The sequence below is a fragment of the Heloderma suspectum genome, chromosome 7 (assembly GCF_057233095.1).
Source record: "Heloderma suspectum isolate Gila_16-S chromosome 7, 16-S_ref, whole genome shotgun sequence".
NCBI lineage: Eukaryota > Metazoa > Chordata > Lepidosauria > Squamata > Helodermatidae > Heloderma > Heloderma suspectum.
The window spans coordinates 2,975,801-2,992,567 of NC_139464.1; the positions used below are offsets into that span (position 1 = coordinate 2,975,801).

General features: G+C 49.3%; 1 protein-coding gene across 4 annotated transcripts in view; it reads left to right on the forward strand.

Moving 5' to 3' along the window:
• The first annotated feature begins 2,082 nt into the window (after window positions 1-2,082).
• The window catches only part of LOC146339226 (lithostathine-like), a 33,583-nt gene continuing 18,898 nt past the window's right edge, over window positions 2,083-16,767 (forward strand). For 2 of the 4 annotated variants that reach the window (XM_084811659.1, XM_084811660.1), the window contains exons 1-4: window positions 2,083-2,253; window positions 11,905-11,981; window positions 14,236-14,363; window positions 16,069-16,218. In XM_084811659.1, coding sequence (XP_084667785.1) covers window positions 2,219-2,253; window positions 11,905-11,981; window positions 14,236-14,363; window positions 16,069-16,218 — 390 coding nt within the window. In that variant the 5' untranslated portion in view covers window positions 2,083-2,218. Of the gene's footprint in view, window positions 2,254-7,353; window positions 7,591-11,904; window positions 11,982-14,235; window positions 14,364-16,068; window positions 16,219-16,767 lie in introns of those variants that run through there. The other 2 variants (XM_084811656.1, XM_084811657.1) reach the window with 2 other exon arrangements.

The following is a 16,767-nucleotide window of genomic DNA, read 5'->3' on the forward strand; positions in this document are numbered from 1 at the left end:
GTGAACAACACTGTCTATTTGCGTCCTTGGCCTTGCTCTCCAGCAGAGCGGGCGCATGCTCATCTCTGAGATGTACCGTGCCTTGCGTACACCCCCCTCTGGTATTAGCCACTGTTCTTCTCTTTGAAGGAAGACTATGCAGTTGTGATAAATTCCTGGTTAAGAATTTACCTCCATAAATAGTACGAGGATGATAGACAATATTAACTCCCAGGGCAAATACTTAGGGACATGATAGTGCCGGCAGAATGTGCATCTCCTTGCGAGAGCTGCCATTAACTGTAGGAAAGTATTGATTGATTCTGAACTCGTGGGGTCTCATGAACATGTGGTTTCAATACACAGCTGAGAAATCTTCCTCTCCTCCTAGGAAATACAGTCTGCAGAAGATGTGCCTTCTAGGAGATGATGTATTGTTTGTGGCACATGCATTCTGTCTAGGCTTTTAGGGTAATGACCATGAACGATTCTCAGTCCTGCCCCTCTCTCTGTGGAAGCAGGTGAGGCTCTATTGCAAGTATGGGCAACTGGGGACTGTTGGGCCAAATCCAGCCCTGACACAACTTCATGTGACCCCCACCCTCACCCCCCATGCCAGGTTGGGGTGAGGCTTCAGATCAGGCATGCACCCTACAATATGCAAAATGCTCAGGCAGGGTTGTTTATGGGGGGAGGACATTTCCCAGCTAAGTGCTTGGGACAGAGAGGAGGGTCTTGGAGTAGCATGGTTGGGGAAAATCCACCCCCCCCCCAGGCCAAAAGAAGTTGGCATCACCCCTCTATGGTAACCATACTTCTCACTGATCAAGGCCCAGTGTGGGGGAAAAAGGAATTATTTGAAATATTTCTAGTTACAAACCAAGAATTTCACCACTAAGTGCTCTGTGACAGCATTCTGGATTAAACCCCAGTTGTTCACTTGGACAAGCAAGATAAACCCTGGCCCATCGGTCCAGGCAGAAACACCCCAGCCCCTCTTACTTGGCTGCACATTTGGAAAACCCCAGCCATTCCTGACTGCTGGACTGGACATCAGGAATTGGGGGAGTGGGGGAGAGAATACCACCTACACACATTTTGGGAAGTGATGCTCGTCTAGTCCTTAAGCCCTCCTGACTCAATCTTTAAATACATGGAATAGACCTTGTTCATGCCCACCCCTTATTACCCACTCCACTCCTCTCCCTTGGTTGTCTCCTCTCAAAGATAGATAGATAGATGATAGATAGATAGATAGATAGATAGATAGATAGATAGATAATGTTTAATGTTCATAAGAGCCACCTTGACTGCCTAATATTGTGACAAAATGGTAAGGTATAAATTAATCTAATAAATCAACTAAGATTATAAGTTCCTGACAGCAGAAAACTGCCCTTCCGATTATTCTGAAATATGCTGTGCACATTATTAAAGGTAAAGGTGTCCCCAACCAGTCGTGTCCGACTCTAGGGTGCGGTGCTCATCCCCGTTTCTAAGCCGAAGAGCCAGCGCTGTCCGAAGATGCTTCCGTGGTCATGTGGGCGGCATGACTTAGTGCTATATAATAAACAACAGACAGACAGACAGACAAATGCATCTTTTACCTAAAGGATTTCTGGTGATGGTGATGAATACTTATGACCTAAAGAAAGAGATAAAGCATGTTACTCATGGCAGTTTTTGTTAGATGAGCCCCCTTTTGATCTCCAAAAATCTAGTTACAAGTCACCATGAGAGTAAAGGATGACAGATATGCCAGACACCATGGTTCTCACCTCTGAAGGGATGTTTGATCTAAGGAAGGAGTATTCTGGTGTATTTATATGCTTACAGAAGTAGTGGAAGGGAACCAAATGTTCCCCCCATACACACCCTCCAGCAGGAATAGGGCATGTGGAGATGCAAGATACGCAGAATGGAAATGCTGAGATAAGGTCAAGAAAAGTGGAGAAGTCCACAGGGAGACATTTGACGAGCTGGGAAACTGATAACGTTGTGCAGCTGCTGGTCCTGCCTATCCTGGAATTTGCAGGCTCCAGTCCATTCCCTTGTTGGCAGGCTGCTCTGCACTGGGACGTGCCCTGCAGCCTCCCTCATATTGGCAGACACAGGTACGATGCCTTGCAGAGAGTTTGGCTGGAGCCAAGGCGGGAGACTTTGGAATGACAAAGGAGATGGATCTGCAGCTTTAGGTCCCATATGGGAGGCAGAGTTGGCATGACTGAATCAACTGAAGATGCGTATAGTTAAAAGCCTAATGGCAAACCAAAGGTAAACAGAGCAAGAGACCAGACCTGAAGTAATTTCCCCCTCCTGATCAGAAGGAAGCACCCTTAATGGGGGAGGTAGAGAAACTGCCTCATTTGCAAAGAATGTCAAGATCTCACAGCTTTGCACAGTTGGGAAAGAGCTTTGTGGGACGGAGCCCCCTCCTCCACTGATGGCTCTGGGAGTGGGCAGGGCTGTTTCAGGGGGGGGATTCTGGGGAGTGACAAATGACCCCTTGAGGGTGGCAGCAGTGGCAGCCTCTGGAGCTCCGGCTCCCCCAGGTCGTCCACAGCAGCCACGTGAGCTCCATGCCCACGTGTGCCAGAAGGGCCACACATGCCGCCACCCCGGCTCTCCAGAGTGGCAGGCCAATGCCTTCTCCCCGCGGGGTCCTCAGAGCTGGGCACTGGTCTGCCGGTTGCTCCAGACAGCCATGCCAGAAATGCCGCAGCAGGAGGCTTCCCGGCACAGCTCCCCAGGGCACCACCTACCTGCCCGATGTGTGATGCCCCTCTGAGAGCCCCTCCGATCTTGGCATGGGGGGCAGGCTCTCTGGGGAGCCCCGCTAGCTACTTCCCTCCTGCGGGAAATGGCGCAGCAGAAAAAGCCACTGGCGCAACGCTCTGGGCAGCCCGCCTGGCCCAAACGCCTCACTGCAACCGGCGCTCCCTCAGAGTGACACATTCTGGGTGAGGTGCCCTAGAGACCACCCGTGTGGCCGCAGCACAGGAGTTGTCCAGGGACACCTCACCCAGAACACCTCACTCACTTTGAGGAAGGGCCCTCACACCAAGCCAGGCATCGAGGGAAAGGAAGGTGGCAGCCGGGTGGCATAGCGGGACCCAGCACAGTGGGAAAGAGAAATGGGGAGGGGTTGTGGCCGGAGCAGCAGCGCCGTTGCAAGGAGGGAGGGAGGAGGTGGGTGGTGGCAGCTGTCAGGGGGAAGAGAGAAGAAAGGGCAGCAGCGTGTCTGCCTGTGAGGTACCGGAATACCACCTTGCCTGGGGCGCTTGAATACCCCAAGATGGTCCTGCCTTTCCTGGGAAAAGCAGATCTGGACACACGTGCTTTGGTCACATCCAGGTGAGGTGACTAACACACTGTGTGGGACGGACCTTGGAAAATGTTTTGAAACTGCAGCTGGCATTAAATGAAGCAGCTGGAGCAATGTTTTTGTGTCTGCTTTGAAGGTGGCATCACTCTGGGCTTTTTTACCTTGCCCTGGCTTAAGTTGCACTGGTTCTTATCCGCAAAGCCCAAAATTGTTTTGGACCAGGATACCTGAAGGACTGCCTCCTCCCACGTGTACTTGCCCTGCAACCATTCCTTCAGTGGGAAGGAAATTCGTTGCACCAGGTCTCGGACTGGTGTCATGTTGCGCAGTTGATGGGGGCATGACCGTGGATTGAAGGGGCTGGGGACAGGGTCAAAGAGTGCTCCTCTCTCTCGCCATCCAAGTTCCCATTGGAAACATGCTGATGGCTTCCCTAGCAACAACTCCATGATGGAGCATAGAATATAGTCCCATGGGCACCACTTGGCTTTCCTTCCACCGTGAACAGGAGGCACGAGTCCTCGTTGCTGGTCTGGAATGCCGTGGGGCAATGGGTTGAAGCCCCTCTCCCCTCACACTACAGCCCCAATCCAGCTTGCGGGCCCTTGCCTGCCCTTGGTGAAGAATGAGCAACGCCACGGCAAACTATGGGAGCTCTTATGAATGAGAAGGTGCCTTAAAAACCCCAAAAAAAGGAGATGGAGCCAGCGTGTATTTTGGTGTGTTTGTTGTTGCTGCGGGGGGGGGCGGGAGAGAACTGTGGTATTGGTGTGATGGGAGCAGGAGGAATGGAAGAAGCAGGGCAGCAGCAGCTGAGGGGAGAAGAGTCTGGAGTAGGTGGTTCTACTCAGGCCCCCCGAGGGGTTGTCCAAGTTCATTCTGAGCGCATGGATATAGGCAGGGGGTTACTTAACACTTGTCCGCCAGTTAAAAAAACATCCTCTTCCTATGTCTATTAAATGAAGCACCAATGTATTTTCCCCCGTTCCGTCTTTCATGCGCGCTCTCTCTCTCTCTCTCTCTCTCTCTCTCTCTCTCTCTCTCTCTCTTTCTCTGTTTTCCCCTCTTTTCCTAACCAGACAGCAGGAGGGTTTCTGTCGACTAGCCAGCCTGGAAGCTCTTATGAATAGGAAAGGCAGGGTAGACAGGCCAAAGCAAGTACAGCAAGATTCTGAATGGGAGAAACAGTGCTCTAGCCCTTTTTTGAATTGGAAAGGCAGAGTAGATACTCTGACTGGTGACAGTAGTGCCAATGGAGAAAAAGAGTGAATGGAGGTGGGGGTGAGTGGCCCCACCCCTTGACCACCTCACTGCCATGTCACAGCCACATCACAGAGGCACACCCAGGATTTAATGTGGAGGGATGGGGCATACTGCAGGGAAACCGCCTGGGAGCCACTTTAAGTAAAAAAATACGGAGTAAAAAGACTTTCTGAAAATGCAGCTTTTCAGGAGGGAAGCTGCTGGTTGGCTGTGGATTGGCAACAACATCATGTGCCACAAAGGACCTCAAAGTGCTCCCTCTTTGCCTAGCTTGGTCCTTCCTTGGAGTGCTCCCGTGGTAAAGAGTGGCTCATAGAGGAGCTGAAGGGTGAGCCTGCTCAATATCATCTCAGCAGCTGGTCCAGCTCAAATCTCAAGCCTCATCTGGCGGGGGGGGGGGTTCATCTCCCATTAAGTACATGAGAAGAGAAGAAGAGCCCTGCTGGATCAGACCAAGGGTCCATGTAGCCCAGCATTCTGTTCACACAGTGGCCAACCAGCTGCCCACAGGAAACTGAGAAGCAGGACTTGAGTGCAACAGCACCCTTCTGTCCATGTTCCCCAATAACTAGTGTACAGAGGCTCACTGCCTCTGGTACCAGAGATAGCACATAGCCATCATGACTAGTAGCCATTGATGGCCTTCTCCTCCGTGAATTCGTCCAACCCCCTTTTAAAGCCATCCAATTGGTGGCCATCACTACATCTTGCGGTAGCAAATTCCATAGTTTAACTCTGCGCTGTGTGAAGAGGGACTTCCTTTTATCTGTCCCAGACCTCCCACCAATCAGCTTCATGGGATAACCCCTTTGGGTTCTATTATCATAGAATCATAGAATCATGGAATAGTAGGGTTGGGAGGGGCCTACAGGACCGTCAAGTCCAACCCCCTGCTCAATACAGGAATCCACGTCAGAGCATCCCTGACAGATGGCTGTCCAGCCTCGTCTTGGATGCCTCCAGTGTGAGAGAACCTACCACCTCCCTAGGTCATTGGTTCCATTGTCCTATTGCTCTAACAGTCAGGAAGGTTTCCCTGATGTTCAGCTGGAATCTGGCTTCCTGTCACTTGAGCCCATTGTTCCGTGTCCTGCACTCTGGGATGATCGAGAAGAGATCCTGGCCTTCCTCTCTGTGACAGCCTTTCAAGGATTTGGAGAGCGCGGTCATGTCTCCCCTCCGTCTCCTCTTCTCAAGGCTGAACATGCCCGGTTCTTATCATTATTATCAGAAAGGGAGGAAAATGTCTCCCTGCCCACTTCCTTGTTGTTTATAAAGTCATTTCTGTACCAAAAGAGCCTCCAGGGTGATTTTGATGACATTAAAGTACCAATTTAAAACCAGAGAGCATTAAAATAAGCCACCAAAGGAGATCCACCATGAGGTATGAATGAAATCCAAAGGCCTGGTGGAAATTTTAGAAAATATAAGGGCACAATCCTATTGGGATGCTTGTTAGCCTCCGAACGCGGAGGCTGACGGGCATCCTATGCAGAGTAGGAGGAGCGTGGAGGCAGTCTTCCCCTCTGCACGTCTCCTGTTCTGCATTTTTGCTTGTTGAGCATTTTTATCCATCTAGCTGGGGTTATGCGGAATAGAAGGGAAGGAGGCTGGGGAGGCTGAAGGATTCTTCGTAAGCTGGCCTCCCCTCCCCCACCAGTCCCCCCCCCCACCCACAGAACCACCCCCTTCCAAGGTTGCCTTTGCGAGTGCCGGCATGGAGTGCTGGCATGGTTCTCTCTGCGCCAGTGGGGAGCAGGAGGGGCGGGGAGCTTGGAGTCCTGGGTCTGAGGTTGGAGTGCTCTCTCCAGGAATCTAAACTATCCTATGGCCCTGCAGAGAATGCCTAGGAGCCATAGGATTGCTCTCTAAATTGCCCACCCCGAATCATAAAGGGACCAAGAAGGCCTCTATGGGCTCCTTCACACTGAGCTTTTATCCTGCGATTGAGAATGCTCCTTCATGGAAGTTCGCGGGCTCTTTACAGGACGCCGTGACCCTGCCATGACCCTCCTGCACTAAATGCCCTTTGTTTCGTTTTTAAATAGATCGCAGATAATGAGCTATCAAATTACCCCGTTGTGTTCTGCTTCAGTTTCCTCCGGGAAAAGAGGGAAAGCGGCAAGAAGAGGAGCGAGATCAATGAAAGACAATGGAAGACTCAGATACAGGGAGAAGGAGGGGGAAGGGGAGGGGGAAAGGAAGCGCGTGTAAAGGGAGTGAGCTGTGATCCTGCATTTAAAACAGAAGCAGAAAGCCTTGTTTTAAATGCAGGATTTTAGGCTGGTGTAGAGATGCCCTGTGTTCCAGCCAAACATACCACATCTGGTGGCAGAATGCAGAACAAGGGCCTCTGAAGAGCAGCATCCTGACATTCTAGCCTGAAAAGCCCAGAAAGACAGGCCATCTAGAGAAGCACGTGCATTCTGTTTCAGTTCGTAAATCATCAGAACTTGCCCTGTTTGCAACCCCGTATAATATTTTTTAAATGTGCACTTAAAAATGTGAATTTTTCTAAATATATGCACTTTAAAAAAATGTGCATGGAAATGCACACTTTTCCCATTCAAAATGCCCACATCTTTTGTTAAAAAAAGAAAATCAGTTGCCAACGAAAAAGGGAGTGAGGCACGTGCAGTTCAGAGAATCTTGTCAAGCTGGAGCATCCCTGCTTCTCCCACCCCTGGGGCTGTGGGGTGGTGCCTGTCCTAGAGAATCACCTTTTTTCTGCAGCTTCCAGGAAAGGCAGAACCGCAGCTGCACAAGTTTATCAGTTTCCCAGTCCGTCAAATGTCCCCTTATGGATTTGTGCAGCTGTGGTTCTGCCCTTCCTGGAAGGCTGGAAGCTGCAGAAAAAAGGTGATTCTTCAGCTTTTCTGTTCAGCTTATCTTGCATCTCAACGTGCTCTTTTCCTGCTGGGGGTGAATGGGCGGGACATTTGGTTCCCTCCCACTACTTCTGTGAGCATAAAAGAACGCCATGGACTGTGCAAACATTTCTTGGACCGAACACCCCTTCAGAGGTGAGAACATTGGCTGTTGGCATATTCATCCTTCTTTTCTTTGCGGTGATATATAACTAGATTTTGGGGATCAAAGGATGTTTTCTCCATCCAAAAATGTCATGAATGCCAGGAATGCCACATCAATCCAAAACGAAATCTCCCTTATCCATGATTTGACTGTGGATGAAGGGGACAACCTGGTATACTGAGACATGGGTGGGAGAAATGGGGGGTGTCTCTCCCAGCTGTGCCCTCAGTGCAGCACCAACACCAACTCGAGGGGCATGGGGGCGGGCTGCTGTGGTCTATAGGAATACGATCTCCCTCTCCTGGTTTCCTGTTCACTTGAGTGTCTGTATCTTGTGCTGGGTACCAGGGACAGATTAGGGATTCTGCTGGTGTACCGCCAACCAGACTCCCTACTTGAGCTGACTGAGGCGGTCTTGGATTTGGAGTTGAAGACCCCTAAGAGATGGTCCTGGGGGATCTCAACTTCAATGCCAAGGCTGCTGTATCCGGGGTGGCTCAGGACTTTATGGCCACCATGACAACCATGGGGCTTTCTCAACATGTCATTGGCCTAACCTGTGTAAGTGGAGACATGCTTGATCTGGTTTTCTTGAATGGGCAGAAGGATGGTGATCTGAAAATGGAAGAATTAACATCTTTCCCCTTGTTATAGTTGGATCACTTTCTATTGAGGTTTAGACTCTCCGCAGTCTTTTCCCTCCGCAAGGGTGGGGGACCTATTAAAATGGAGACTAATGGATTCTGATGGATTCCAGAGGACTCTCGGGGATTTTCCTGATGGTATGGCTTGTGCTCCTGTCAAAGCCCAGGTCACTCTGTGGAATGCAGAGATGACTCAGGCGGTTGACACGGTCACACCAAAGCACCCTCTCCCTTTCAGCAGAGCCTGGCCAGCTCCTTGGTATACACCTGAGCTGAGGGCAATGAGGCAAGAGGGGAGATGGCTAGAACACAGGTGGAGGAAAACCTGTGCCAAGTCTGACCGAAAGAGCTCATCATTATCAAGTCTACTCTGTGGCGGTGAGAGTGGCAAAGAGGTATTTATTTTCCACCACAATTGCATCTGCTCAGTGTTGTCCAGCAGGGCTTTTCCAAGTGATTCCTGGCCTGCTACAATCTGGGCCAGGGAGAGAAACAGTGGAACCCTTGGTAGTGCTCTGTGATGAGTTTGCACAGCACTGTGAAGATAAAGTCACACAAATTCATCATGAATTGGGCACCACAATTAATGCAGTTCCATTAGTAGAGGTGTCCAGGGCACTGTCTGGTCCTGTTTGATTGGATGAGTTTCAGTTATTGAGGCTCGATGATGCAGACAAGGTGCTTGACCCTTGCCCTGCGTGGCTTTTACAGCAAATAAGGAGGAGATAGCCAGCCGGGTCCAGGAGGCTGCAAATTCCTCCTTGAGAAAGGGAGTGGTGCTGGCCTCTTTAAAAGAAGTGCTAATTAGGTCACTCCTGAAAAAGCCTAACCTGGACCTGGATGATGTTAACAACTATAAGCTGGTAGCCAACATCCTCTTCCTGGGCAAGGTGCTAGAGAGGGTGGTTGCCGGACAGCTCCAGGCACTGTTGAATGAAACGGATTATCTAGATCCATTTCAATCAGGCTTCAGGCCTGGTTTTGGAATGGAAACTGCCTTGGTCGCCCTGTGGGATGACCTTTGCCGGGAGAGGGACAGGGGGAGTGCGACCCTGTAGATTCTCTTAGACCTCTCAGCGGCTTTCGATGCCATCGACTACAGTATCCTTCTGGATAGGTTGTCTGGGCTGGAGTTGGAGTACTGTGCTGCAGTGGTTCCGATCCTACTTGAATGGCCAATTCCAGAAGGTGGTGCTGGGCGGTTATTGCTCTTTGCTTTGGCAGCTATGCTATGGGGTTCCACAGGGCTCTATTCGATCCCCCATGCTATTCAACATCTATATGAAACCTTTGGGGAGGTTATCTGGAGGGGTGGGCTGAGATGCCATCAATATGCGAATGACATCCAGCTCTACCTCTCCTTTCCATCAAATCCAGGTGAGGCAGTGCCTGTTCTGAATCAGTGCCTAGGCACAGTTATAGACTGGATGGGGGCCAATAAACTGAGACTTAATCCAGACAAGGCAAAGGAACTGTTAGTGGTTCATCTGTCTGGCTAAGTGATGTTCAAACTGTTCTGGAGGGGGTTGCACTCCCCCTAAAAGAACATGTTGGTAGTTGGGGGTGTCATTTGAGGAACAGGTGGACTCGGTGGCATGGATCACCTTTTATCAGCTTAGGTTGATATACCAACTATGCCCTTATCTGGACAAAGATAGCCTAGCTACAGTAATTCATGCTCTGATAACCTCTCGTATGGATTACAGCAATGCGTTATCCGTTGGGCTACCTTCAAAAATGGTCCAGAAGCTTCAGCTGGTCCAAAAAGGGCTCGAGACTGTTAATGGGGACCGGCCAACATGATCATATTATGCCCGTACTTTTCCATCTGCACTGGCTCCCTGTCCAGGTCTGCGCCCAATTCAAAGTGCTTTTATTAACATTCAGATCCCTAAAGGGCTTGGGGCCAGGTTAACTGAAGGATCGCCTCCTCCCATAAGTACCTGCCTGGACTGTACGGTCAGCTTCCATGGTCCTTCTCTGGGAGACCTTGTCGAAGGAAGTGAGGTGGGTGGCTACCAAGAAGAGGGCCTTTTCTGCTGTGGCACTCCAGTTGTGAAATGAGCTTCCCAGAGAGGCTTGGCTGGCACCTAGGTTGTGCTTTGTGGGGGCACCAGGTGAAGAACTTCTTATGTTCCCAGGCGTCTTAATCTTTTAGCTCTGTTGTTTTAAATCTGTTATTGTATTTTAAATCTCTGCATTGCTGCTAGGTTTTATTTTAGCTTGTCCTTTTATACTGTAATTTTAAACTTTAACATTTTATATTGCATTTTATGATGTATTCTCTGGTTTTAATTGTTGTGAACTGCCCAGAGAACTTTGGCTATTGGGTGGTATAGAAATGTAATAATAATAATAAAAAAGGTAACATGTACAGTCTATATAATTTTCTCTAGGTAGCACGTATTCATCACTGTTGCCTTCCTTTTGGTAAAGAGTACAGTAATTTATTTGTTTGTTTGTTTGTTTGTTTACATGTTTATTATATAGCATAAGGAGGAATAGTGGGGGCAGGGTAATAAAGGGCGGATGTGAGTGAAGTCCATTCCATATCTTTAGCTTTGAGTCAGGGAGACTTAAGGACTAGAGGAGTAGCACTTTCCAAAATACGTGCGTAGGTACTCTCTTCCCCAATTCCAACGTCCAGTAGGAGTCAGGAGCAGTGGGTATCTATTGTTTGACCAAGTGAACAACTGGGGTGCAATCTAGAATACAGTCACAGGACAATTTGGAGTGAAATTCATGGTTCGTAACTAGAAATATTTCACTGAATTCCTATTTTCTCACACTGAGCCTTGCTCAGTGAAAACTATGGTTATCATAGAGGAGTGATGCCAACTTCTTCAGCCTGGGATGGGGATTAGATTTCCTCCAAGCAAGCTACTCCAAGACCCTCCTCTCTATCCCAGCAGCTTAGCTGGGAAATGTCCTCCACCCATAAACAACCCTGCCTGAGCATTTTGCGCATGGAAAGGTGCATGCCTGATCAGAAGCCTCGCCTAATCTAGGGAGGTTTTGCAGGGCCACATGAAGTTGTGTCAGGGCTGGATTTGGCCTACCAGTCCCCAGTTGTTCATCCTTGCCATAGACCCTCCCCTGCTCCCACAGAGATTGGTGGGCAGAATACCTTGTGATCATTAGCCTAAAAGGCTAGACAGGAATGCACGTGCCACAAATGAACAATACATCAAACTGTAGTAAGCACACCTCTGACAGATGGTAAGTGGTGGTCCTGGAGAGGAATGTTTCCCAGCCATAGCTTTAAACAACATCTTCCTGCAGCCCATTGTTCAGAATCAATCAATATTTTTCTAAGATTACTGGCAGCTGTCGCAGCATCGGCTCATTCCAAATGTGCAATCTGCCTGCACTGACATGTTCCTATGAATTTGTCCTGGGAATGAATATTAACAGGCAGCCTAGAGCTATGCAGTGAGGTAAATCCTCAACCAGGAGTCCCCCCAACTGCTTAGTCCTCCTTCAGAGAAAAAGAAAGGGGTGTGTAGAAGGGGTGGTACATTGCAGAGCGGTGGTATATTCCACTCTCCCTCTCTTCTGGGGAGGAAGGCCAAGGAGGCAGCTGGCCAGTGTGGTCCACAGCATGGCAGTGAAGATGTGTCACTGAAGACCTTCAACCCTGCCCGCCCCCTGTCTCCACAGACCTAGAGCCAAGATGGCCTCCATTACTTGCCTTGTCTTTTGTCTCTTCGGCCTCCTGTCAACCACCTGGGCAAAAGGTATGTTATTTTTACCATTCAAAATATGATGAAGTGCTTCCCAGAGAGGATCCTAACCACTATTCTTCCACAGTTAATTATTTATATGTGATGCCCCAGCTGCCAATTTTAGGCATGGAAAAATAGCAGTGCCTGAAATCCATCATTTGGGTATGTAGGGGTGATATGCGCACCATGATAAACATGGAAAAAACTGCTAAGCTTTATAGATTTAGAAACTCTTTTTATAAATGAAGGTGTAATCCGAGTCCTTTTTCCTACTGCTGCCAGGATAAATGAACTAATTAATTTTAGTGTATACAGACTGAAAATGGCACCTGGACTAGCACTGACATAAGGATGAAGCTTGGAGACAATGTGATAGGGAGAGTGTGGAGGAGTGGGTTTCAGGAGGAGCGTGCCTGACACAATGATAGTGACAGGAATGAAAAGTTCAGCCAGGGACATTCTGGATCCAGTGGACAGGGACGATTTGACAGGGGGGAAAGTCACAAAGGGGAAGTAGAGGAAAGGTCACAGCATGGAACAGAGTTTCAGCGGCTGGTTCAGAAAGGGGGGGGTATATCTTTCAGCAGCTGAAAAGGGATGTTATTGTTACCATTCAAAATATGATGAAGTGCAAAAGGGGAAGTTCTGTCTTGACCACATCTGGCTTGAAATGTTGGCGGGACACCCTGAAAGAGTGCAAAGCTGTAAGAGGTATGTACCTGACTGCAAAAGATAGGTAACTGGGAAGAAGTTCAGTGGTGCATGTCTGTGTTTATGTTTGTGTCCTAATCCAAGAACTGGAACAGTGGAATTGCTGAACCCCCGAACAAGCAAAGCAATACTGAAGAGACAACTCTGAACATGTGCTGGATACGTTTCTTCCCATTTCTGAGGAGTCACACACCCCTCCTCCAAACACTCTGGTTTTCAGAAGTGCTTTCAGATTAGATGTTTCAGTCATGACAGCTCTAGAGATTAAATGCTGAAGGTTGTTACTGGAAAAGTAGACTGGGGAGTTGCCAGCACAAAGGTGGTAGCAGGAGTCATGCAGCTGAGCCCAAAGGGAAAGAGCAGCGGGCCTGCTGAGCTCTGTGGGACCCCCATGGGAAGTGGGAGGGGTGAGGGAAAAGGGCCCCCAAGGCATCAAGGAAAGAAGAGGTCTCCAGAGGCTACTAGCCAGAAGAGCTTCAAATGGAAGCTCTGCGATCAGAGGCATCACAGCTGAGTTTGTTGGCTTCTGGCAGCAGCTGCCTCCCCTGTTTCCTGCCAGCAGGGCATCTGCCTGGCAGGAAACAGGGTCCATCTCCCCAGGGGCATCTGCCTGGCCACTGCTGGAGGAAGAATTCAGGGACTGTCCTGTGTTTTTTTGTCTGATCCAGGAAGGCGGTGCTGACATTCTGACCTCTTCTTAGTTGGTGGATGATGGAAGAAAGGGGAACTGGAAGAGGACAGAGTCTTGGAAGCCCAGCCCTAATTGTTCTGTATATGCTGTAATATAATTCATTCATTCATTCATTCATTCATTCATTACAATTATTTATATACTGCCTTCCAGGATAGAAATCCTACCAAGGCAGATTGTAGATGATGATGATGTAACAACAAGCAATATTAACAAATTAAACAATAAAAATAAATAATCAGGATCCCTCCCACAGGCAGTTGGTGGAAGATGGCCCTGGGGGAAAGAGGAGTCCAGCTGGAACAGGAGCAGATGTCTACCTCCCTCTTTCTCCTGGAATCCTTCCTACAGGACAGTTGAATTTAGATGGTTCTGGAGGTGGGGGGAAGTCCAACTGGGGCAGGTGTGAGGTGTTCCTTTCCTGTCCCTCTGCCTCCTCAGAACATTTTGCAGCACTGACTGGGGTAAACTCATTTGAATGTGGGCTCACCTCCATCTGTCCCCACAAATGCAATGGTTATTGGCTGTGTTTTGTTATCAGGGGTTCCCACTTACCCTGAGCCACTGTTTTATGCTTACAGCCTTCTGGAGACAGCCACTCCAGTTAACGCTTGATATGGTGTTTCAACGTGGCTTCCAGGTGCTTGTGGAAAAGCAATACCTCAACAGCCCCAAAGGGCCCTACTATTGAAGCATCTCGCATTCAAACAGGCCCACTTAGGTGGAGAGAAAAGCAACCTAGCCTGTATAAACCCACCTGGTGGCAATCCCATTACAGGAAGTATGGCTGTGCCCCAGAGTACTAGGTGCCCTCACACCTGGCTACGCTCCCCTTCCTCATCACTTCTGCCTTCCACCTTGTAGGTCTGAAGCCAGATGCCCCAGCTGCGGCCCAGGCTCGCTGCCCTCAGGGTACCTATTCCTACTATGACAATTTCGAGCTGTACTGCTTTCAGTTTTTCAGCCATCTATCATCCTTTGTGGATGCAGAGGTGAGTCACCTGCCAGCCGTGCTTCTCTAGGCTGGCCCACTTAAAACTTCTTTCCTTGCCAGCTTTGGAATATCTGAAGGAGTAGATTTGGGGCCCTTTTTCTCTGACCAAGAAATCTCCTGCACCCTTCATGCACACTGGCTGCTACCATGATCCAGGCTCAGTATAAAGTAAGGGCGGGCAATCAAAATCTGATGGGGGGGCTTGGATGACCCCCCCAGCCCCAGCCCAGCCCTACTTGGGCTGTATGACATCAGCGGCATGGCCCCAGGTTGTTTGGTTCCCAGTGGCCACAGCACAGAAGATCTGTGGCTGCTGGGAAAAGGCACCCACTCCACCTTTGGGAGGGGGAATGACTCACAGGGAAATTCTCCTGCGATCTCTGATCACAGAACAGAGATGGCAAGGATATTCCTCTCCCTGCCTGCTCATGAAGCCCCCAGTAGCCCCCAGACCAGCGGTGTAGCTTGAAAAGGGGCAGGCCTTGGGGAGGAGGGCAGAAGGGGCCAGCAAGGGCCAGAGGTTGTCTTCACCTGGCATAAAGCCAAACCAGTCAGGTCATGTTTGCATTCATCAGTTCCCAAAGCATGTAAAAAGGAAGCATGTTAAAGTGTTGAATACTGTTACTACTTAAACTGTGTGTGTGTGTGCGCGTACATGTGCGTGCATATATATATATGTGTATATATATATATATATATATATATATATATATATATATATATATGATTACAAGATGATCAAAACCTCTGGAGGGAAATGCACTTCCTAAAAAAATCCCACCAGGAAGTTTTTCCTGGTTCCCAGTATCAGGCAGCACAGATATCCTTGGTATCCAAGGACAGGGAGTTCCGGGAGGGGACAGGGGTGGGGTTTGTGAACTGACCAGAAACACACCTATTGGACAGCTGTAAGTGCTCGCTTTGCACTTGCAAAAGACCACCACCACCAACAGCAATAGTAATAAATGACAAACACAATTGCGCAATTTTCTGGGGCCAAACAAATCACAATTTTTTTAAAGCCAGGGAATGAAAAGGGGTGGCAATCGGAACGAGGAGGGGGCGCGGGATGGGGAGACAAGATGGGTCCTCCAAGAAGTACACTGGGATACCAACTGGAGGACTGAGGGGGAAGGAGGGAAGTGAGCCCAATTGTATATTGGGCCCCAAACCCACACTGAGCAGCTTATTCACAGGGTGCCTTAGCGTGACGTGCAAACCTGCCCAGAGAGAGAGTGAGAGCGAAAGCGAGAGCAAGAGCGAGAGAGAGAGAGAGAGAGAGAGAGAGAGAGCGCTCCTGGCAGGGACAGTGGCCAGGATTTTGCAGGCAAACCCCAGCATTTGAAGGCTCTTCCTCAAAATTATTTGGGGGAAAACCAGAATTGTTGGCGAGTTGTTTTGAATCAATTCCTCTCTCAGGGGAAGACAGCCAGAATGCCAGTTGTCTCAAATCTGTGAACACCTCGCCACTTCCCAGGCTGCCTCGCTACTATGAGGCTGGCAGGTCTGTTGAAGGGCTGAACATACTGATAGATCCCCCTGTGATGCAGCAGCCCCCCACTTTGCCCTATGTGGAGCAGAGTGACAGAACAGAAGCTGACATGTCCATGAGAATGCACCAGTCCCTGCCAGGAAGAAAATCAGAAGCCACCCTACCAGGCAAGTTTCTTAACAGGGTGCTTTTGGCTTCTCTCTCCAAACAGGATGCCTGCCAGCAAAGTGGAAAATATGGACACTTGGCCTCCTTCACGAGCGAGACCCAGACAAATCTCCTTGGCACTTATGTGTCTCGCAGCAACGTGAACAACCAAAATGTGTGGATCGGGTTGACCCGGGACCCAAATTCAAACGTGGTAAGCCTTTAACATAAGAGCATAAGAAGAGCCATGCTGGATCCACCAAGGGCCCATCTAGTCCAGCAGTGGTCAACCAGCTGCCTGTGGGAAACCCATAAGCAGGACACAAGCGCAACAGCACCCTCCCACCCATGTTCCCCTGCAACTGGTGTACATAGGCGTACTGCCTCTGATACTGGGGGTAGCATAGAGCCATCAGGACAAGAGGCCGTTGATATTCTGCATGTCTAATCTGCTTTTAAATCTGTCCAAATTGGTGGCCATCACTACACCTTGGGCCATCTACATGGGGCTTCTACTCCAGTTCTACCGTGCCCCCAAGACAATCGTGTCAGGTGACACATGGCCCTCCCCATAGCAGGTCTGCTTTTTCAAGCTTTAAAAATGGCTTGCAAACATTTTTGCAAGCCATTATTGCATTATTGCAAACATGTTTTGTGATGGATTGTCCTGTCACGGCAGCTTGAGCACGGTTTGAGACTTGTGTGACCTGAACTGCCTTCAGTGTGGGCTGGAGGAGAGCAGCGCAGATTGGCAGAAAGGAAA